At 38.5% G+C, this 25,206-nt stretch overlaps 1 protein-coding gene across 1 annotated transcript in view; it reads right to left on the bottom strand.

The window, feature by feature from the left end:
- The window catches only part of LOC118798005 (VPS10 domain-containing receptor SorCS1), a 273,068-nt gene that overhangs the window by 48,932 nt on the left and 198,930 nt on the right, over positions 1-25,206 (bottom strand). Inside the window, exons 7-12 of the mRNA XM_036557299.1 lie at positions 18,839-18,903; positions 17,922-18,040; positions 17,391-17,480; positions 14,879-15,058; positions 8,450-8,596; positions 6,493-6,595 (exon numbers count right to left, since the gene is read on the bottom strand). Coding sequence (XP_036413192.1) covers positions 6,493-6,595; positions 8,450-8,596; positions 14,879-15,058; positions 17,391-17,480; positions 17,922-18,040; positions 18,839-18,903 — 704 coding nt within the window. The remainder of the gene's footprint in view (positions 1-6,492; positions 6,596-8,449; positions 8,597-14,878; positions 15,059-17,390; positions 17,481-17,921; positions 18,041-18,838; positions 18,904-25,206) is intronic.

Below are 25,206 nucleotides of genomic sequence, written 5' to 3'. Positions count from 1 at the left end.
TAATTTCAATGTATGTCAGAAACTGAAAAACGACAAAAATGGAGACACAAGGTTTTGCTCTGACAGCAGGGATATGTTAGAATGTGCAATTTCTCCTAACAGCAGATAGTTTTGTTTTTTACCGGTCACGTGTTGCGTATGAAAAACATTGCAAGTATACTTTGCATGGTTTTGGTGGCATGTAGCTCACAGAAAGCGTACAGCCATGTGCCCACATTTTATGTGCATGTTGTTTGCAAGGTGGCTTCTTTAAACACAGTGGAAACACTGACACTGCAGATTTTACACATTTTTATTTTTCACCTTAAAATAGTTCCACAGTGCAGACATTTCTACCACTTGTTACCTTCAGAAAATGTGCCTCAGTGTGGGAGATTGTTCATTTACAGCACCTTTATGACAGCAGAGTAAGCAGAATGCAAAAACAATGATCTATTAAAATATGCTAGCAAAGGACGTCTCTCAATTTAATATCTCTAATAAAAACGAGACATTTTCAGACCTTTTATGACATTACATTTTAAAAATCTATTACAAGATTCTTCAAGGATCCGGGGGCACCCTCTAATTAGATATCACTGCATCTCATTTGTAAAAAGTGCTAGCACACAGATGTAGCAAGGCTGCTCCTTTGCGTAGCAAGTGTAGTGGATACATTTATTTAGCATCTACAGTCTACTCAAATATACAGTACCTGTCAAAAGTCTGGACACACTTGACTGACTGACATAAAAACATTTTGACCTTAATGTAATTGCTTACAATAAACAACATACATATGTTTTCAGGATAGATATAAACGGTGATGTTGATACTGTGGTATGAATGTATTTCCAAGACAAACATTTACAATTTGAAAAATATTTTGATTTTCAACTTTTGTGTTAGAAGATGACGACCACAATCATCATATCATTCTAAATCATATATCAAATCATCATATCTTAGCATGTGTGCTTCATGAATCATTAGGAGTTCAAAATATCACTGGCAATCACAAAAACAAGTATCTTTTTTATGATTTTTAGTCAATTAATTCTACCCACTACACTATCAGAAACAAAGGTATGGAACTCTCACTGGGGCAGCACCCCTCTTGTCACTGGGGTGGTACACTCGAGGGTACATCTCAGTACCTTTAGTCAGGGAACATCATTTTCTAAGCTGTACTGACTCCACTCACCCTGGAAAAACTTATTTAAGGTACACAATTGGATCTTAAAACCACTGTTGTACCTTTGAAGGAACATTTACATTGTTTGCATCTTGATGGACGAAAAATGTACCTGGACAGAACCTTTATTTCTAACAGTGTAGCTGGGTCTACCCCAATCATACAATGCTACCAAGTTGAAAGGATGAAGGCTGGCATGTTTCTCCCGAGACATGTGACGTGCCACCACATCTTTTCGAACATCTACTATTACGCCATTATTTGACAGCTGAACACGCTTAGAGGAGAACACTAACTGCCAATTCTATTGTGTAAGATGTTACACTGATGGAGAGAATGGGGATCATTGGCCAGAGAGAATGACGAATTATGCTCTCTTGGATTCCTGGCTACAGATGGCTGTGACATCACCAGGGACTTGCTATCTCTATAACTGCATAATTAATCATGTAATTACATTTAAACAGTGTAGCAAGTCACAATAATGACTGTAGACGTCTAAGAGTTAAAGCCATGTCTGTTCTTGTTTATATGTTGAGCCAGTCAACTGTGTCGTAATTGGGGTAGGTCTAAATATTATTTAGCAGAAATCCAATTCTTGATTGTAGAAATGTTGTGTTATTTCATAGATATGATGTAAAAAAAATAGAGGTAAACCCATCTATAAGTAGGTGACTGGTACTGTACCATTCAGATATTAGAAAAGACTCTCTTAACGTGTACTCATTGTACCTGCAGAAGTATCTATCAGTGAGCGTTGTACCTGCTTATTGATAGATACTTAGCATTGAGTGGTTAAAACCGATAAGTGTTACTCAATAAGAAAAGCTAAACTGTCGCAGAAACGAGACTAAATTTTACATAGAGGGTCAGTCATGCTATACGGCCCTGGAACCTGTACCTTGTAAGGAACATGGCACTGTGCAGCACTGTGCAGCACTGTGCAGCACTGTGCAAAGAGATTTACATCATTCTGAAAGTGGGACTACGTAAAGCTAGCTATGAAGTTAAAAGTGAGGCCATAAGAGTGCAAGTTATTGCAATCTCTTTGCAGCGAATAAAAAGATCTCTCAAGCTGAAGCTTTATAGCTCTGTATTACTCATAGAAATGGGAATTTGTGAAGACAAAGTTAGACAAAGAGAATGTTCCCCCCTTGCCAAGTTCATGGCAGACTTTTTCTGCCACTGCAGAACTTTAGGCAAAATCTTAAATAAGTTACATCTGCCGTCCCTCATGACGAGGGACTAGAGAACGATCAAATCAATCAAGTTGACGTCAGTGTGGCAAGTAGGCTAATATCTAATAGACTCTCCACTGAGGATTACTTATCTAGAAAGTTGCCGTGCCAAGACATTTATATTTTATCTGCGCTCGTCTGTGAGGCAATATCGTCTTTGAATATTGTGGAAGACACACAGCTGTGGAGGTCATATAAAAAAGTGACAAGTGCTTTCAATCTTGCAAAATAAACATTTGCAGTTAGGAGCGGAAAAGAGAAAGCAGCTGGATGGGAAAACGGAAGACAACGGAGGAAGAGACTGAGAGCACTCTAAAGACTCTTTCACAAAGAGCAGCACTTAGCAGATCTGCTTGTTTATGCTAACTCCGTGTTAATCTTGTTTATAGGCCATATTCCGAGCGGGTAGCTGCACACTCAACATGAACATTTTCAACAATAGCAGTGTCATAAAAGCCTATGATGAGGAGAGAGAGAGAGAGAAGAGAGAGAGAGAGAGAGAGAGATAACATGAGCTTAACCTCAGAGTAACCAATGTATTCAGTGCTTTGGTGTTGGGCTCTCTGTTAGACATGCTGAGGTGCTGAAATTAAACTGTTTAGAAATCAAGCAATGATTTTCTCCAAATTAGACTCCTTTGTTTAGTTCTCTCTGAGGACTATGTTAGCGGTGCTTTCTGATTAGTCTTAAGCCTGTTTTCTACTCAGGATGTAGACCCTTGAGAGAGAGAGAACTGACAGTTCACTACAAAAAACAGCCCTAAAATCAACCTGGAATATTAAAACTTAATGTTTATTTTGAGAAAATAAACAATCACAAATGTTTCCATCTGTGATATTCTTTTCCTTAATATATGTGTGGTTAGGCTTTAAAAGGGCTGTCAGCTCAATTGCAAATAGTAAAACTTTCAATGATCCTAAAGGTGAATTGATCATTTACCAAATTCTGATTTGAAGAAACCCCTAAACTATAATTTAATTAAGGATAAAAACTAGAAAAACTAAACTGCTCTACCTGATCAAGACTGTGTGGATGTTTCAGATCACACAATGACTGACAGTGGGCTGACATGTCCACAACCCCCATGAGAGTAGCCGCCCCCCCACCCCACTGTTTAAGCTTTTATTTTCTGGCAGAGGTCGGATATTTTCAGATTATGAAGGGAAAAGTATTTAGCTGTGAGTGACTACGGTAACCATGGTGACAGGAGCGTTAGTCACTAACGCAAGCAAGAATTTGTCCAGTCATCCAAACATTAGTACTTGCTAAAGTACTGTGGCCAGGTGGCTACGATAGGTGAGAAATTGTTCAAGCAGAATCAGCATTTCTTGGCTATGTTAGACTAGTCAACAAACTATGCAGAAAGAACTTACACTACCATTTATACATTTGGAATCATTTCTTTTATTTATTGTTATTCATTCTGATTAGAGACAAGTGTATACAATGATTCTACTAAGATGCTACTGTTCTATAACTATATAAGTTTCAACTAATTTGTAGGAAACATTAGATGTGTCCACAATTATGAACAGAGCTGTAGATTATTCTATAAATGATTGCAAAAGCTGTATAGCATTGAGAATGACGTTAACATCCCGAATGTCTCATATTTGACAAGTAGTGATCAAATCACAAGGCAGTAAACATATTAAGGAATTACTGTGAAAGGGTGAACATTGCTGTGATATTTTCTGAAATTACAAATACGAACTAATAGTGTTTAATTCTTGTAAACCAGGGAAAAAAATAACATACACACAGCCAAAAACCGATACAGAGAGCCTGTAAGTGATGCACACTCTGAGTGGGAGAAGCTTGAAACATATAGTGTGTTTGAAGCCTATCACCACTTCTGTACTTGCAGCAGTGTGGAAGACGTTAAGAGCTCCACTTGACCACATGACCGTGCAGATGACACACTGGATATTTTATAGTTCAAATACAACATTATACACAGGCTAAAGGGACTTACTGTAATTGACCCCTTGTACGATCGTTATATTCGGACTGAAGTGTACGTATGTGCATGGGGGAATAGTAAATTCTGTCTTAATACTCTTTATATTGCCTGGACACAGTTAACCACAGCCCTGTCTCTGGTTTTTATTTATTTATTTATTTTATTTAATTTACGTGCCAAACCATAATGAATTACACTGATATGCAACAGCATTGAGCAATCAAGAAATTATCCACTTTTAACAAACCTAAAATGTTTCCACTGAGATATAATTTGGGAATTACTCAAAGGTAGGTAGTAACTACTTACATTCACTCACTTACAAGCACTCAGATACAATTCTGATGGGTTAGAAGTAGAGTTTGTAGAGTGTTTTTTGAAATGATTACATATTTACTTCTATGCAAGCAGTTCTATTTTATAGTTATGATGGTGAGAACATCTGTACTGCTTTGTGACTGCACACGCCGCAGACTCTGGAGCTTTCGAATTTTATTTCAGACCAAGAGTGCAGAATAGACCCTAAAAGACTTCTGTTGCTCTGCTGATGTCAGCAGAAGTTCCACTGCAGTTTTAGGGAACTCAGTACTTTTTTGACCTGGTACTGTTGTGCATGTGCTTAACCTGTTTTTCGATGGCTGCTTTTACTTTTCCTTAAATCTTTCTTTCACAAAAGTAACAATACATTTTCTAGAATATGTCTTTAGGTTGCTCTACCCACCTCTGGAATTAACTAATTACATTAAATTAAATAAATTATACTAATGTGCACCAAAACGTTATGTCCTACAGCCAATTTTTGAGACGACTACATCTTTGAGGACCTCATGGATGGCACATGGCACAGCCAAGACTCAACAGTTAAGAACAACACATCCAGTGTTACTTTTATTACAATCATTTGTACATGCTTTACAGTAGTTTTATCACAGGTAAGTGGTGCTGGTTAAATACTTCCTTGCATGTGATTAAATTACTTACACAATGTCTCCATTTATTGCTTTTATAAAACAGTGACAAAGTACAAAATAATAAACACACAAATGCTCAATACATAATTTTAAATTATTAGTAATAATAATTGCAGTAAACTATTTATTTACCAAGAAATGTAGTTTGTTTAGAGTCGGCTATTGTTGTCAAGACACCCTGCACTGTACCACTGTATACTGCAGTCATTCTAGTGACATAACACAGCAGTGTTTATTGCAGAAATCTTCACCTTATAAGTTCTCTTCTTTTATCATACTACCACTGCACTGATAACACTCTATTCTGCCAGAGTGATCTAGTGATTGCCTTATGTTAACACCAAGCTAACTGTGTCACACACAGCCTCATTTTATGTCGACCTTAAGAAGTTAATACAGAATTGAATTGTTCAGTTAAGTATTTTACACTGGCTTTAAATGTGACTCAGCCAACCAGATTCTGGGACTGTAACTATTGATTTTTAACACAACAATGTGTTCTAACTGTACAGTCTATATCAGAAGTACACTCTTAAAAAGATGGTTCTTCAAGGGTTCTTTAGTAAGCCAATGATTCTGTATATAACCATAAACACACAAAGAACCATTTGCATGATTAAACGGTTCGTTAAATGATGAAATGTCTCTTCAGATTGATGGAGAATGTGTTGTTTAAGGTGCTATATATTGCACCAAAAAGAGCTCTGCTGTTGTTGATGTCAAAGCTTTTAACAATGGAAGAACCATTTTCGGTGCTATTTAGAACCATTCACAACACATTCTCCATCAATCTGAAGAACAATCTCATCATTTAAAGAACCATTTAATCCTGCAAATGGTTCTTCAGATGTGTAGGATTCTATACAGAGTTTACTAAACTCTTGAATAACCTTCTTTTTTAAGAGTGTATGCTATGTTCTTGTGGCCTGACACAAAGTGGGTTAAACAGTGACAAAAAATGTGCATTTTTGGGGAATGTACAGCATCTCTACAGTGCTAAGCTGAGTTTTGTCACGTGCGCCCTATGAAATGAACTTCACGGTGAACTCTGAGGCACCTTAGCTGCTTTTCTACACGCTCCGTATCATCCGTACAAGATTAAGCTCTTTGAAGTTTGAATATTGCAAGAGAAACAGAGCCACTCACCTGACGCCACTATGATTCCAGGTGCCGACTCCTTGCTGGCTATGTTTCCGGACGTGTAGGGGTTTGCTGATACATGTAGGTGCAAATGCAACGAGCAGTATGGCTACAATCAACACACACATACAAACAAAAATCATTTAAATCACTTTCAGTGTCTAAATCAATAGGAAAAATCCATTTAAGCAGCTTCAACTAAACTGTCACCCTACGGGCAGCGGCTTAGGCTAACATAAAGCCCCTAATTACAAATCCCACAACAGTACACGCTCCCCACCAGTTGCGTCCCAACATTAATTTTGATTGGAGTAACCTTTAGCGGCACAATTCTCATTATAAGTCTGCAAATGCCAATGGTAAGCACATGTTGTGCGGGCTGTTTAGGGGGTTTATTAAAACTTTGACATTTTCTGACAAATAACTCTATAATGGGGGCTGAAGGCGAGGCCGGATGTGAGACCATTAATTAGTCAAATTTATCAAAGGGTAATTATTTTCACGCCAGCGTCGAGTGGAGCGGATGAGTGCTACTTTGTTGCAGCAACAGACTGCCGTTAGTAATATTTACCCAAGCAAAATAAATAATGCTTCAGCATCGCTACAGCTTCAGTCTCATTATAAAAACAATCAGCCTAAGGTGCTAGAAAGGCCTGGATTAAAGATCAATAGACATATGCTTTTGTTCATTTCGCCTGAGTGTGCTAATCCTACCTGTCCAAATTTGACAGGAGGGTCATTTAAAGCTCATTTAAAGACTTACAAATGCAAATGTTTGGCCGTCCCAGTCAAATCACACATTTACGCATCCTCTACACACTTCTGCACACTTTAACACACATTTACTGTTTATTTGCTGAATTGAACATAATGAGAAAACATAAAATGTGGCCTGGCACGTTTTATATTTAATTTTGCTATTTTTCTTAAACATTTTCCAAAACTCAGCAAATAAACTGAAATCATACACTAAAAACCTAGAAAATCCACAAAATGCTGGGGGAGTTCGAACTGTATTTTGGGTATGCCCCTTCTAAAACCCACCCCAAATTCCTGTAGTCTGTGCACATTTGTCCTCCGAAGTACAATTAATAACACAAGCAAAACACTGGACACGTGACACACATTTCTGAACATGTGACGCACATCTACATGCTTAATTTTTTGGATTGGTTTAGAAATTTGAACTGAAGTCTACGTTCCCACCAACATATAGCCAAAAATTTATAATGGTTGTCCCCAGATTTGCTGGCTTCATAACATTTAGCTTGATCAAGAAAAATCTGTTTCCCATCAGACTGTGCATAAAAGCATGTAGTTTCATAAAAGTAGTAAAAGTGTCAATAATTTGAATTGGTTTACAATTTTAAAATAATTTAATTATTATTGTATTGAATTTTACTGCATACATACTGCAAACTGCATGATATAGATCCTGTAGATACAGGTTAGGTTAAAAATGCTGAAGCTGTTCTTTAAATTTAATGCATGTTAACGTAACTGGATCATTTTCTTTCGGCCCACTCTTCATGAAATGTGTACACAATGAAGAAAAAATGAACAGAAGACAGAAGGTACGAGGTTTGACAGTGATGATATGCAGCATATAAATACATCCTCTTTTTTAAGCAGACTCGTGAACAAATTAAAAGTGTGCAATAATGATTGAGAGGCAAATGCCAGTGCTCTGACTGCCGATCTCCTTGGAGAGTGTGGTCAACTCATTACTGTCTGTCACCTGACCTTTTACTGCAGGGTTTGTTCCATCACATTCAACTTTGATGAGCAGACCTGATGAGCGTTGCTCTTTCTGATGCTTAGCTCAGACTGTATTAGACACATTTTAGACAGGAGGCATTTGACAAGTGCTCTCCTTCATGCTCTCATTATCACTCTCTTTTTCTTCTCTTTCCCTAGTCTCTCTCCACTCCCCCCCCCTCATCTCTCTCTCTGTTTCTCTTACCAATATGCAGTGGATGCTGTTCCCCTGCAGGTCAGAAGAGGGCGCCTGCAGCAGCCTCCAGTCTCTGCCTTTATTATATGTAATATATGTCTTCACTTGCTCCTCAATCTTCTTGTTGGCCAGAAACATTCCCTTGATTCCTGCCACCTAGGATGCCAAAGAACAACAATGACAGATTATAAAAAGCACTAAAAAAAAACCCTCAAAATCCACCAATTGTGCATTAACCTTAAAACCCCAGCATTTCTTAACCTAATCTCCATCAGCTGTACCTGTGGCACATTACCACATATTATTACATATGTATTACATATATATATTCCTTTTGTTGTGTTTCCCTGTACTTAGAAAAGAGCTTAAACCATGCTGACTTAAACAATTATAATAGAAGACAACTGCTGAAGGTGCCCAGATATGGTAGACAGAGATTAGGTTGACAAATGCTGGAATATTCCTTTAACCCTTAAACTTAATATTCAGAATCCGTATTAGTTCTATCATATGTTGATGAGTATTTAGTGTTTCCACCTTTTGCCTTTATTACTGCTTCCACTCTTTTTGAGAGACCTGCCTTCAATTTTTCAAAGAAATCTGCAGGGATATTTTTTCACACCTCTAAAGTTCAGTCTTAGAAGTTGGTTGCATTTTCTGCCTTTTTCAATTCAAATGATCCCAAACATATTCAACGATGTTGAGGTCTGAACAACAGCAGCTTCTTTATTTGATTTGCTTCTTTTTTGTCTATTCCTTTTCTCAGTAACAATAGTGTTAAGCTGTCTTCTTACAGTGGAAGGATGAACAGAAACACGTGGATGTTTTCAGATCTGAAGTAAGAGTGGAGCTTGATTTTCTCCTCTCTCTCGAAGATGAAAGCTTTAAGCTCTGTTTATCTGATGGTGACAGTTCTGGTGGTCTACCAGGTCTTATATAGTTGTTAGGAATCCCATTTTCTTTCTATCTAACTAAGCTCTAGTTTGGGAAACTCCCGTTTTTCACGTATTTTACTTTGAATTTCCCCTTTCTTGGGCAAGTGGATTATCTTATATCTAATTTCCTTTCAAATATCTCCTTTAGCCATTTGAGATGCAGATGAGAAAGAAATTTGCAGGGCAGCTGAAGCGTCTAAGGGTAGTTGCTTTTGTGAGCAATGGTAGCGGAGGGGAACACAATGTCACCTTTGGGAACAACTTTTGTCTCTGATCTTAATCTAAAATGCAGAAAACTATATGCTACTTATTACTCCTCTTGTTGAATATACCACCTGGCAACATCTAATATGGTCTCTCACGTACACTGGATGCCCAAATGTCCAAGCGCCCCCTATAATTAGTAAATTCAGCTAATTTATGAAGCATCCATTACAGAGGTGTTTAACTGCATAGAAATCTCTATAGGAAAGCACTGTCAATAGAATGGGACACTGTGGAGCACCCACACGAGCCTAAGGTCCCCACGCCCAATGCCGAGCGTCAGTTTGGGGTCTATAAAGCCCCCAGCACTGGGCTGTGGAGCAGTGGAATTATGTTCTCTGGAGTGATAGAGCTCTATCCAATACTTTATGATGAGTTCAAGTGGAGTTTGTGATCCAGAACCAATCATTCAACATCAGTACATGACCTCAGTTATGCTCTTGTAGCTGAATGCTATCAAATCCTCACAGCAATATTCCAATCTAGTTTGAAGCCTTCCCAGAAGAGTAGACACTGTGAGTTCAGCAAAGGGGGACAAACTCTATATTAATACCCTTGATTTTTAGAAGAACTGTTGGATGAGCAGGTGTCTACTAACTGTTGGAGGTATAGTATATATGGAAAGCATGTCCAATAGCTCTATCAGCAGAGAAATAACAGATGGAGTAAATCCACGCCTCTGTAGAGCACAAACTGATAGGAGTCGTCCGCAGGGCCAGGCAGAAGCAGAGAAATGCAAGAAAGTGCTTCCGTTCAGCTCCCTCTGTTCAATAATTGAGGAGTACTTCAATCTGGCTGGAGGCAGAGATTTTTTAGCATATGCGACATAAGGGTGGCGACCTCAATCAAGCCACCGGATTCCTCAGCCTCTCCTCAGGCCAAATGCAAGTTTACAGGTGGGGGACGGTGGGTGGGTGGATGCTATCATCAACAGCTTAATTATCTGATTGGGTGATAGCCTGACACCGGTAGCCTAGGCTGGAATGCATCTGAGTCTACTTTGTGTGTCTGTGTGCAGCCCCCCACTGAATTGGAAATCTCCAGCATTTTTCAAACTGATCTCTACCTGCTGCATCTGTAGAATATGGACGGTTACCACGGAGAGTAATTTAAATATGCTTCCATGCACAGACAACTCGCAGACTTGACAGACGCTTTTAATGGAAGCCACTGGGCCGGTGCTGAAACACCTATAAAACAGTACAGTACTTTGTAAAAATAAGAGACCACCCCAAATTGGTTTAACCCCTGTGTAGTGTTTGTGTTTTTGTTACTCAGTGGTCTGGTGGTCATTGAAAATGTGTTATTTTATATGTTCTTCACAGTAAATGAGCAAAGGCCAAGCAATCTGAGGTTGAAATAATAATAAATCACATATTTTTTTTCTTTTGGTAAACATTGAAAATGGGTCCCACAGACCCCAATGCCACATAAGGGTCAAGTAACAATACAAGTTAGACATTTTTTACTGGAGATATTTCTGAAGAGATTAGATATAAAACATATTTTACTTACATAAGGAAGGACAAAGTCAGAGGAAAATATGTGAGAAAATATTTCCAAAACTTTAATTAAACAAATTACTGAAAGATACATAGAAACAGAACTCCTAACAACCGTGAAAGACCTGCTAGATCACCAAAGCTGTCACCATCCGATAAAAAGTATCTTTATCTTGGAGAGACAGGAGAAAAATCAAGCTCCACTCTTGGTAACAGAGTGGAATAAAACAGAAAAAAAAAGAAAACAAAATGGACTGACCACCCTAGAGTGCAGACCTCAACATCACTGAATGCATTTAGGATTACTTGGATCATGAACATCAGAAAATGATTAACCAACTTCTAAGACTGAACTTTGGAGGTGTAGAAAAATATCCCTGCAGATTTTAAAACACTGAAAGGTCATGAAAAAATGGAAGCTTATCTAAAAATAAATAAACGGTACACAACGGCCGATGTGACCAGAAATTAAATGAATGAAGGGTGGTCTCTGACTTTTGTACAGTCCTGTATGTTTTGCGTCAGAGGTTTTCTGTTCTCTTCTAAGCACAGGGAAATTATTGTCTAATAACTATTAATCGAGCATGTGCTGCAGACGTGGGTAATGTAGATGTAGAAGTATTCCAGTAATAGAGATGAACGGATGTTCCAGAGAAACAAGGCGTTCCAGAGAAGAGGTAAAGTCTATTCCAAGTTTGTATCAGTGCTGCCAGATTGTGTCAGCATTTTCTATCTCCGTATTTTTACAAAGCTGTCTGAAGTAGCAGCATTCCTTTGGCACTGCTTTAGCTAAAGGTATCTGCTCTCGAGCTGCGCAGAATTGAACTTGTTCAGCAGAACAGCATGTTCTGAAAGATTGATCAGAGCTAAATAGCAAAAAGGTCAAGCACTTTGAATAATAGATCTGAAAACAGCGACGTAAAAGGAAAAAGGACTGCAGTTTTGGAGAGAAAAACTCCTGTAGCTGTCCTGTCATGCAAGTGTATCATGTACCAGTCAAACGTTTGGACTCATAAACGTTACTACTCATATAAGGCTTTTCCTTCTCATCTCTCTACAATGAGGTTGTCAGAAGTATGTAATTACGCATATGGAAAGATTTAGTGACCAAATGCTGTTGAAAAAGCATCAGGAGCCACCTGGAATGCTTTTTCCAAAAAGCTTGAAGAAGCTACACATATGCTAAGACCTGGTAGACTTCTGAAAAATACTTGGGCTAGATATTTCAAAAATTGTTCTAGATTTTGGTTATGGTAATATATTCATACATAAGCATTACCGTTTACTATTAAAGGCCCACATCCTGATTCTCATCAAGTTCACTGATGAAATGTTTGTGGGTTTATGTGTCTGTTAGCAAATGACAATTATATAACTTCTCTTTATTCCTTAAAATAAAACAGGCTGTTTTTTTACTAAACTTTTAAGAATTCATATACATTATATGGACAAACGTATTGGGATGCACCTCATCATTATTGAATTCAGTTGTTTCATTCAGGCCCATTGCCACAGGTGTATAAAATCAAGCACCTAGCCATGCAGTCTGACTTTACAAACATTTGTGAAAGAATGGGTTGTTCTAAAGAGGAGCATGAAAGTCACAAAAGCGCTGCTGAATGAATAACTGCAGAGTTCCAAACCTCCTCTGGCATTAACATCAGCACAAAAACTGTGTGTCTGAAGCTTCATGGCATTGGTTTCCATGGTTGAGCAGATGCATTCAAGCCTTACATCACCGAGCACAATGCCAAGCGTCGGATGGAGTGGTGTAAAGCACACCGCCACTGGACTCTGGAGCAGTGGAAACGTGTTCTATGGAGTAATAAATCATGCTTCTCTATCTGCTAGTCTGAAGGACGAGTCTGGATTTGGCGAATGCCAAGAAACATTACCCGCCTGACTGCAATGTGCCAGCTGTAAAGTTTGGTGGAGGAGGGATAATGCTATGTAGTGGATAATGCACAATCGTATGCTTCCAACTTTGTGGGAACAGTTTGGGGAAGGCCTTTTTCTGTTCTAACAGCTTCTACCTTTTCTGCCTCCAGAAAGGTAGAAGCTGTTACATAGAGGGGGAACAAACTCCATATTAATCCCTATGAATTTAGAATGAAATGTAATAAAAGCTCCTGTAGGTGTAATGTGTAGGTGTCCCAATACGTCTGTCCATATAGTGTATGTAAATAAGCTTTGTTCTGATTGGCTGCCCCGTATTGTGCCTCATTCAAGAAGCAGTCCAGGCTGAAACACATTTACACATTCGCCTATTTAGCCTATAGCAGTATATCTCCACCCATTCACACTGAAAAAATGAGTATTTCAGGCTAGACTACTATCTGTGTGAGGCACAGTGAGCTCTGTTCTGACGGACTGCCCTGTGTTGTGCCAATCAAAACGCAGTTTTTCATTGCACATGGGTGGAGCTAAACTGTTGTAGGCTGAATAGGTGGATGTGTGTACTGTTTTGTTTTTTTTTAAACAATTACATACTACATCAAACCCGTTTTTATAATAATAATAATAATAATAATAATAATAATAATACAATAAAAAAACAGATTTCCATGGTATGGGCCCTTGATTAGGGTTGCCACCTGAGCCCTGTGAAATTCCTGGACACTCGATCAGTGGCTTGATTTTTATTTTATTAAATTCAGTGGACAGGTAGCTGTGCTCATGATGCAGTCTAAGCTAGACAGATGACAGTTCAGCTACAGGAGGCAATCTTCTAAGTTATTATGTTGAAGGACTGCCTATTGCTTAAACATTTCACCAGTGCACCTTTCCCAAACAACTGTCCCTACTTTGAAGGTAGTCTGAATAATGAAACTTTGCCTGCAAAAGGTTTCACTGGATAAAAAGAGGCAGTTCAAACATCATAGGAAACAATGCCATATGAAAATTAATTTTTCCTGGACAGGCAACTAAAAACCTGGACAATCCAGGAAATCCTGGATGAGTCGCAACCCTACCTATATTTAGAAAAAAAAACAAATTTCAAATATTTAATCCACTTGCAGAAGGACATGGAAATGCAAATAAAAATGAGTAAAACATTTTCCATAACTGAAAAAAATATATGTTTCAAAGGTACACGGAAAATGGGACTCCTAACAAGACCTGGCAGACCACCAAAACTGTCACCATCAGATTAACAGTATATTTATCTTTGAGATGGAAGAGAAAATCAAGCTCCACTCTTGCTTCAGATCTGAAAAAATCCACAGGTGTTTCTGTCCATCCGTCCACTGTGAGAAGACAACTCAACACTGTAGCTGAAGCTGTAATAAAGGGTGGACACATTAAATATTGACAAATTTAATTTCTTGATGCTAACAAATGAATAGCTTGGATTTATAATACAGATACAAGTAATGGAGAGAATGTTTTTTTTTCCTGGACAGTCAACCAAAAGCCTGGACAATCCAGGAACTTCTGGCTGGGTGACAATACTAACTATAATATTTATTTGAGAAACACATTTTAAGCATGTAATCTTTGTCCATCGTCATCTCCAAGTTTCTGTAAAAGACTGTAAAAGAATGCATTCAATCAAGTGTCCAACATTCTGACTGATACTGAAAGTATAATACTGAAGTATTATATTTTTTCAAAAAATCTTACTAAACTATCAAAACTTAAAAAAAAAAATAAAGCAAAAGAACTTTGATCTTGGTATGTTAGTCAGAATCACAGATCTGGATATTAAAGAATGAAGTATTGCCTTTGACAAATACCTCATACAGGTCGATCATGACGTTGCCCTCTGGTCCCATGCTGCTCATGACGTTCTCCAGAGCGAGGGTGTAGTAGACTCCTCCAGCCTCAGAGACGTACAGGTTATAGGTGTCATTCTGGTTCCACTCCTGGACCGCAGCCACCACCCGGTTCTCATCCGTGCTGATCACATGCAGGTCCTGGTAAAAAAGGTGTAGGTATGGTCTTTAAGGCCAATGTCATTGATGAGTTGACTTTTGTGGCTATCCTAGATCATATTCTGAGCTAAAGTTTAACCTTTAGACATCATAATAACAGGGGCATTATGTAACTGTATTATAGATGCCCAATAATATCAGATAACCGCTTCAAAATCAGCAAGATGTACGCATCTGCATCAGATGTATATTAAAAATACTGGATATCAACATTGACAAAAATTCCCATATTGGAGTATCCCCAAATTTGGTCACATAAACAATCAGCATGGTGCCTAGCTGCATGCTGTTCACTTTCATTCCTTGTTAGCAGCTTTAAATTACTTGTTTGACCCTGAGAAATAGCAGTTATTCTTGGCAATAAAAAGCACATTTCAAATTCATATTAATTATTTCTCTTTCAATCAATTGTGTTTGCATCAGAGGCTTCTGTCACTGTCAGTGATCAGAGCCCATGGCAGCTCAAGGGCATGCTGTCATTAAAACAAAAGAGGGACAAATACTATAAAATCGTAAAAGTCCTGTAAATATTTCAAAGATACTACTTTTTACTCAGATTGTTCTGCTGATAATATTATTTGTAATGTAAGAAATTGCATTAAATTACAAAAGAATGCAAAATAGATTGACTAGCTTTCACTTTTGGGCCACTGTGTGTGTGTGTGTGTGTGTGTGTGTGTGTGTGTGTGTGTGTGTGTATATAGTCCTCGTATCTCCATTTTTGTCGTTTTGTTTAAGAATGTTTTTTTCCTTCTCCTGTAAAGTTAACATTTTGGAGAGGTTTTGTTCTGACAGCAGCAATATATGAGACTGGGATATATACATGGTTGGTGTCTGAAGAAAACCTCATATCAACATTTTTGGAATTTTTCAGTTTTTTTAAATAATTTGAGTTATTTCATAGTTCAGTTACTTTTCATAAAAAGGCCTGTTGCCCTTTACATTGTGTGTGCATTTCATAATGAATGGACCAAAAGAAGTGGCCCAAAATGACTTAAAATAAGGTCATTACACTAAAAGTAAAGTTCTTTACTCCTCCTCATTTGGGAGAGCTAAGTTTTGTTCCGACAGGAGCGATATATAAAAAAAAATTGTTGGCATACAGCATTTTGAGATATATACACTTGATATATATATAGATATTGAAATATATGTAATATATACATACATATCAAAATATCAACAATGGATTTAGGCTTTTTATGGTTATATGCAGCTATTTTTGTGGCTGGGACTTATTCTGGTTCTAATAAGCTGGTGTGTCATGAAGCTTTCATGAACTGTGAAGACGCACTGACACGAACGCTTGCCTGAATTTTAAGTACGTGCCAAAATGGAGGTCTTTTCTGTTAATTATGATAAAGGCAAAATGTTGACAGAAATTATGTCTATTAATACCAAGACATTATAAAGGAAACAGGGCAATGTCTCAGTCCCTTGATCAAATGCCACAGCGCTCCATTAATAAACCGTTTACAGAGACGCTGACAGTTTGATTTACGACTTTAAACAAGCTCAACTTGATGAAAGCTCAACTTGAAATATCATGAAACCGGCAAAGTAGGTCAAACTCTAAACAACTTGAATGTGTCTACATGTTTCAAGAAGACAATCTGCAAATACACCTTCTTTGTGTTTATTTATTTATTTATCTGCCTTTCACCAAATTTACATACATCAGGGAGGGTGGGGGGTGGGACTGGAAACTTTAATCTGATTTTCATCCGCAATCAAGTGGGGTGAATATGAATGCGGTGGCCTGGAGTGAATGGGATGGCTGGAGAGCTGGGACGATCCCTCCCCGCTGCGCTGAATCAGATTAATAATCACTATCGGGCCTCATTTTTGCCCGCCCCTCTCGGCTCAGGCGCAGGACTAATATTATTTTTAGCTTTAAATTGAGCTTGTCAGCCTTGGCTAGCATCGAAAACACACGCTGACAATTTGCGAATTTCATCTACCTCAGACTGCGCGGGCGTCGCTGGGAAGGCGCTTTAAGGAGCCCAGGGTACCGGAGGCCTGATTGAATAAAACATGTTTAATTGTCATAGGAGACAAAGAGAGCGAGGGGTGAGACGAGGGGGATATCATTTTAAGTTTAAATTAATAATGTGGCGCTAGCTGAGGATACGCGTCCCTTATATTTACTTGTTTGTAAGCATGAAAGAAAGTCTGTCAGTCATATGATGGGGTTTATTAGAAGACTCACAACTTCAAAAGCTAGTATCGTGGATGGAACAAGAGCCAAGGCTGATAGAGTGATGTATGTTTACGTTTACAGCGTTTCAGCTTGCCGTCAAACAGAACAAGTTACCTTTGGAAGGGTGTACTTGGGCAGCTTCATGGGTGTGAACAGGTCTCGTCTTGATGACACGTAGTAGATTGGCCGGCCGCCCGTTGACACCTTGAGTAATGGAGACAGCCACAAACAGAAAGGGAAGGGAAAAAAAACTATAAAGGGCACTTTTAGACCAGGTGACAATTTAGCGACCGGTACAGGTGCCGTAAATGCTGCTAGCGCTAGCTGCACAGGTGCTAGATACAATTTATCAGGTTGAAATTGCTCAGTCACTTTGTCACATTGCATTTCCTCACCAATTTAGCCCAACACTGTATGTGCTTTATAGTTAGAAGCGATGTAAGGTGTTGGAAAAATACAGAAATCTACACCGGCAAATAATGCTAACCAGCGGAAAAACAAAAAATAAAACAAAACAATTCCGTCTGCTCATGAATCCAATCTTTGCGTTGTTGGTTTAAGTGGCGTCTAGTGCCTCCGCTGCCCCTTTTCACTGTGGGCCATGGCTCTATTCCCCCTGCCGTGTCACCTCCGTTTATTACTCACCTGGACAAACACATACTCGCCCTGCACCACCAGGGAATTGGGGTCGATGTAGCCGGGGAACGGTTTGCCCTTGTTGGCCTCCGTGCAATTCTGCAGTTTGCAGGTGACATAAAGAGCCTCTGAAGAAAAAACAAATAAATAAATAAATAAACAAGGGCAAAAAAAGAAAATCATTCTGTAATGTTCTAATGTTAGCCCGGGTCTTAGCCGGAGAGCAAGGTGGAATACACCAGAGCGCTGTTAGCATTTTTCCTTTTTCTTTTCTGTAGCTCCTTTTCTCAATGACCAGTCAGAGACGGGGGTGGTGGTGGTGGTGGGGGGGACCTCGAGGCAAAAAGACTTGAGGCGAAAGCCCTGTGATTTTCTTTCATTTCATCTGCGAGGCGCAGACAGAAGGGAGAATGTTGTCCTTGTCTGCTAGCCTCAGCTAAGTACATGCCTGCCTTTTCGATGTCGCTAGATCAATAGCGATGGCATTACGGTGGCCTTAGCGAGTGCTTGCTCCATCTGACTGCCTGTCTGCTGGTGCAGTATTGAGCATTTTCTTTTTTTCTATTCTTTTTTTTTTTTCTTTTACAACAAACCCTCCCTTCCCAGTCTCTCTGTCAATCAACAGGCATGCGGAGTCACTGGGTAAATGTCACATGTGCAAGCCGAACCCTTTCTGCTTCCACAGTAGTGGCGGCCTACGTTGTGCCATTACTCCTAGTTGCTGGCTGAGACTAAACTGCCAGCAAGCTGGGAAAATTTGAAGATTTGCTTGTTATTGCTGTTGGACATAATCATCTTATAGCCTTAACTGGTCTCTGGGCTGTCTTTGAATCGCTTGGTGAAGGAATCGAGAATTACTTGGTGAAAGTAGACATTGTAGACAGAGAGGTCAATGATGTGTAATTAGAGAGGAAAAAATGACTTACGTGTTTCTGAAATGCTGGTCTCCAGGTGAATCAGCCCGGGCTCTTTATCGAGACCCATTTTGGACCTAGAAAGAAGGACACAGACACATAAGTGAACGAGGGGATGGGTGAAGTGACAATAGCAAGCAATTAGCTAGTACGCCGTTTAACCAATACAGTCAGTTCTTACTAAATTCCATGTACTGTAAGGTCTGACGAATACAACAATACTGGCTTCCTGTGCATTTATTGGCACAGTATAAAATCCAGTTACGCACTGACAATTAGTGGCATGTTTTACATCATATCAAACCGGCTCCTCTGATGTGAGAATTATTTACTTCTAAAAGGTAGGGGTGCCCAAACTTTATTGGGCAGCCAAAGTGTAATGTTTGTTGTGGGCTCAAGGCCAAAAGCTAGCTACTCTTTCAGCCTTACATTTTCACATATTATCAGTATATCTAGAAAAATGTGGACTGTGTGCATTCATAAAGTTTCCAAATGCTGAATTATTTAACCTCTTTTAACAGCAGCCATAAAATGCAGTTTTAGCCTGTTTTGAAGGTCCTTCATGCTTTTTTTTTTTCTTCAGTAACTTTGAGAAAATACATTTCAACAGCAATAGGTATCACTGACAAAACTAGGAACATTTTTTGCATTTAAATGTTAATTGTATTCTGGCAGTTGTACATTATTTTTGACACTGAGAAAGCTGTGTGGCGTGAATTGTTTTCACATTGCTTACTAATAGCTCAACAGAGGATCACAATATTTCACACCCAGAGAACCAACATTGTCCTTGTTAATCTGATAACAGAGTTATGAGGAAAATATTTTACTTGATTACATTAATTAAAAATATCTGAGTCTGAGTCGATTTCCATTCCACTGGCAGAAAGAGGCTGCATACTATTTTTTTCATATAAAGCAGACTATTTTGTCTTTAAATTCCCTAAAAACCTATTCTTCACTCCCATAGTTCCTGCCCTGTGAGCCACCACATGTTATGAACATTGCCTATTTATTTTAGTCATTAGCTCTTACCTAGTACATCTGCACAGTGATTAGCAATGACTGTGTGGTGTTAAGGGTGATAGATTATTAAAATTCTTTATTTTATAACATTAGACTATGTTTTCTTATGACATCTCATGCCAGTATTTCTAGAGAGCACTAAGCTTACAGGCTCCTTTGGTTCACAGTTACAGCAATAAAGGCTGAACAAGTAAACACGTTATATTTAACAAAACATGTAGAATGTCTCCAGACCTAACCCTTAGCATATGGATGACATATTATAACACACACACAAACTTTCAAAAGTCAGTAAATACCAGTATTTGACCAGTAAAAGCTCTGCATGATCAGTAAATTAAACTCTTGCCAAACAGTGTCCAGTAAAAATACTTCATACTCCAAAAATCCATGTAAAAATCTAAATACACTCCCCCCTTTTTCTGCATATGGAAAACAGATACTGTTATATCTGATGTCTGATACCTGATGCTGATGTCTGAGCAGGTCCTAAAATATACACCACCGTTAACGGCTTCACAGTTCAGTCACTGATGCTTTTCAAGTTCTGTAACTCAACTTCAGCCTCCTGCATGTCAAAACATTTAGCTAAAATAAAGCCCCTGTTTAGTTTATTTTAATTTTAGCTCCTTATCATTTACCACCAAAGCTTTCTTCAGTAGCTGACTGGAGTAGCTACACCTGGATGTTGTCAACAAGACCTTTATTTGATCATTTAAGAGTAGAAGCATATGTTTATACTAATCTGACAATCAATAACATTTGCACGTTATCCACTGTGATAAAGCACAAAAATGTGGACTGACAAAATGCTCTCTGGTTTGCTGTGTGAGCCGCGGTGCTCCAGGTTAAACCTGGCTTATGTTTAAGTTTTTAAAGTAAAATTCGAGTGGGTCTCTAAATTCTGAGATATATTTGACTTTAAGTCAGCAACAAGAAAAAAATGAAATGCTGTCTTTCTTTAGTTTTATTTAGGGCTGCTTAAGAATATGCAATAATATTATGTGATAGCGCATCATGTGATGACACAAAATAGATTTGCATGAACATTAGCATGAATACGTTTTCACCACCGGAGTTTTACTCATTTGTCCGTCAAACAGAATCATTCTTGGACACTAGCACCAAAAATTCCTAGCAAAAACTCTGCTATAAAGAAAAATATAAAAAATCAGAGCTGATTAACAGAAAGCTGCTAAGAATTCTGGGCCCCAATATTACAGCGTATTGAAATTTTCACCCCTTAAAATCAGTATCGGTCTCGAAATTTTCATATTGGGCTGGACTTAATATACAATGAAATTACTCGGATCGAATTAACGGTCACAGTGTGCCTTTCATATGTACAGATAACCATCTATATAAACAAAAGAGGCACTATATCCAAGTTGTACAGTGTTTTTGCTGCATGCAGTATGCTGACATGCGATATTTACTAGGGGATCAGTGCACTATTCTCTCCTCTTGCCCATACAGAGATCACAGTCTTTCAGTAGGCATCATCAGTCAAAATCCAAATGGATCTCGAGGGGCCTCTCCTGCCAAAAACATGCGAGAAGGACGAGCGAGCATGGCAGCTTTCACTCTTGACTGAAGCCTCTACTTTAGCTCGCAAGGTGAAGGCGGCACTTCAAGCGAAGGAAGCTATCTCTGACTAGCCTGCGACGCACTAGGGCCTCCGCCATCATTCTGACAGAAGTCGAGGATGCATCCTGCCATCATTAAACCAGAAACTCCTCTCATTTGCTTCTCAAGAACGCCCACAGGCGCCGCACGCAGCTCTCCCGATCTCTTTCTCGCTCTCTCTTTAACTTTATGTGGAGAAAAAAATCATTAGAACATGAAATATTTATTAAAGAGACTGCAGAATCAGAGAGAAATGCTCCGGCAAGGAACACACAAAAGGCAGAGGCATCCTCGGTCTCCGTCTTTATAGGACATTTATCGGAAGTATCGACGGTTTTCCAAGATACAACAACAGTTCAGCTTGCTGTGGGGTTGCCCTACTTCTCCCGCAGCACACTCTTAGCAGAAAGGGTTCAATGCAGTACCAAAGAAAGATTCTATGACTTGTAACAAAAGTGAAAGCCTTTTTGGTGCTAAATAGCAGTGCTGAAACCGGTTTTAAGGGCCCACCAGACTAAGGGTGGGCAATATGGCAAAAATATGACATTATGATATTTTGTCATGATATACACTCTCATGAAACACTCTTAAAAAAAGATGGTTCTTCAAAGGTTCTTTAGTAAAGGCAGTGGTTCCATTTAGAACCATGAATTCTATATAGAACCACTTCATGCTTAAATGTTTCTTCAGATTGATGGAGAATGTGATATATGGTCCCCTATAGAACCTTTTTGAAGAAGGTTCTATATGGAACCAAACAGGGCTTTTGTCTTTGACATCTTAGCAATAGCAGAACCCTACTGGTGCCATAAAGAAACATTTTCAAAAAAGGTTCTATACAGAACCATATATATCACATTCTCCATCAATCTGAAGAACCATTTCACCATGTAAAGAACCATTTATGCATGAAATGCTTTTATATAGAACTCATGGTTCTAAATAGAACTTTTTGCTTTACTATCAAATTGGAACAGACAAAAAAAAGAACAAAGTACAGTTATTTTATTCATGGTTTCATTTGGAACTAAATTCAATTAACCAGGCCTGATTGTGCTCTTTTTGTAACTAAACAGGCATTTGTTCAGTGTTCTTTAAGTGCTGTTAACATTCTTACTGTGCTCGGAAAAACACATTGTAACATAATGTAAAATTATTGATTAATATCTTCATACTGCCACTTTATCCCAGCCATTATTGCTCCATCCCTCCCTCTGGAGGGTTCTGTGGACCTGTTTGAGAACGACATCCCTGGTCAGATATTGGGGGGAAAAAAATTAAAAACTAAATATAAAAAATGTACCATAACCTGCACAGGCCGCATTTTATAGGTTTTATTTACTTTCAAGTAAGTAACATTCAGAAAACAAACAGTAATTGTGCATTAAAATGTGCAAAAGTGTGTTTCTTGTAGAGGATGGGTAACTTATTTTCACAAAGCATGTAATCTGACCGGGGTGCCCAACCATTTTTAAAATGTAAGGAATTCTGTAAGGAATTACAAAGATCAATGTAAATTATATTCCATAGTAAGAACAGGCCAAACAGATAGATAGATATATAGATAGATAGATAGATAGATAAATAAATAAATAAATAAATATCATGTAGCAATAGAAGAAAAAGAGAAGGAAGAAGAATTGACACAAAAAAGAACACACATTAGCACACCGTTCTATAAAAATGGATAGAAGTACCAGTTATTCTAATTGCTTTTTTTTGTGTTTCCGAATTTTTTAATTACCTAATTTATCAAGTTATATTGAATGCAGCCCAACATTAAAATAACCATTTTCTGTACTGCAAAGGACTATTTAGGCATTCAAGCGGTTATTTCCGCATATAATCACTGCCTTTAAAACAGAACCCATGAAGAAGCTCTTTTTTTTTTAAGAGTGCAGATGGATTGCCCTGAAAAACATGAGGGATTTTTGCAGTTTGCCGTCACCTTCCTTCAAGTTTCTCTCACCAGGAAACGTCTGTTTAGTATGGAGAAGGTGTGTTTAATGTGAGATCTGTAGCTGAGCTAGATGTTTTGACCTGTCTTACTCCATCTTGCTTGGGTTTCAAATCTGGCACAATATTAGGAGGAATGAGATCCCTGAGAAATTGGAGTTATTGAGAATGGGTTCTCCAACAAAGCCTACATAAACTGCATTTCATCTGTATCCTCCAAAGCTGTTGTACTGAAATAAAACTTCTGAAAATGATAAGTGTCCTGAAAGCGAAAGACAAGCTTTAAAAATGCTCAAATACTAGCAGAGGGCAAAATGTCCCAGATAGACATCATCAATGACTGACAAGTAAACTAATGACGATGCTTCAAAGGTGATGATCACTATGTTGTGAGCTTACTGAGTTCTAGAGAAGTCTAATTTAATTTTAAACAGTCTGTTAAGTAATGCTAAGTAATATGCACGTTTATTTCCTTCTACAGTTAAAACAATGGATGATTATGGGGCTTCGATAGGCCGCTAGGCTACAGTAAATTCACCACTCTGCTGCAAGTGACACGCCGTCTGAGGAAAATTCTCTGCATTTTCCAGATGGTTCAGATGAGTTGTAAAATCCAAAGAAACATAATACTTCATGCCTTTCCACAGGCATCTATATCTAAATCCTGGAGCGACTCTATTATAACAAATGAAAAACGTTATATAGCGTTTATATATATATATATATATATATATATATATATATATATATATATATATATATGTAAAACCCACTCATTTACTTGAGCAGAGCAATGTAGTAGTCTGCTGTTTCTCCAGCATTTCATGTGTCTCTTTTACAGAGAAGAATCAGTCATGCACACACACTCAGCTATGTCTTATTGCTGCCTCTTCATTACCTCTGTCCCACCCCATCCAGCCTGTGACCCAGAAACCAACTGTACTGTGCATCTGTGTATCTTTAAAGACAAATCAATTCTTTCAATGCACTCTGTTACGACACCTGGTTGTAATATTATTGCGTGCATTGTGTTGTCTCTTTGTGTGTTTTTCCTCTGTGTATTCTGCATTATGTACAGGTTCGTGAACAGCCACACAGGAGCGCACTCTTGGAAAGCCATTACATTGGAGACATTCAGGTCTCTCTCCCCTCTGACATTACCTGGAAGTACACCTGTCCACACCAGCCCGGCACTTTTCACTCCACTCTTCGCTTCGAATCACTTCTCTTAATTTTGTGAAAGCTTTCTTAGATTCTGCGAAACTCTGTGAAAAGTAAGGGGCAAGCGTCATTTGTTTCCTACAGCACTGTTTCCTGATTTTGTAGCAGGGAGATGTGATAGCTTGTTTGTTTTCAGGCTTAGTTAGTTTTTAAAACCTTTAGTTGTTTTGTTTGTTGTTTTGGCACATGCTCACCCCTGAATTCACTATCCCATCTTACATCTTACCACATCTTACCACTGAGGCTTTTAAGAAAATATAAATAAACATGAGCCTGTTTCTTGTGAAAATGGTATCCGGTGTTTGGTCTGCTGACAGGTCTGGGGAGAGAGACCACTTTCATTTTCTGTTACTGCCTGACCCTAGACCGGGTCGTAACAGCTCGGAGGAATCGAGGAGAGAGAAGGCTTCCAGAGCGAAGAAACACACATGCATCTTACGCAGAAGTTTTTTTAATCACAACGTGCAAACGTAGGTGTGTGTTACAATTTCTCCGCTTCCACTGAGTATAGTCATAGGGTGATTACAGTTAATGAGATGGTACTGTCATAG

Source organism: Colossoma macropomum, unplaced genomic scaffold (assembly GCF_904425465.1).
Source record: "Colossoma macropomum unplaced genomic scaffold, Colossoma_macropomum, whole genome shotgun sequence".
Classification (NCBI taxonomy): domain Eukaryota; kingdom Metazoa; phylum Chordata; class Actinopteri; order Characiformes; family Serrasalmidae; genus Colossoma; species Colossoma macropomum.
Note: the sequence above shows the minus strand (reverse complement) of the source record. Positions and strands in the feature narration are given on the sequence as shown.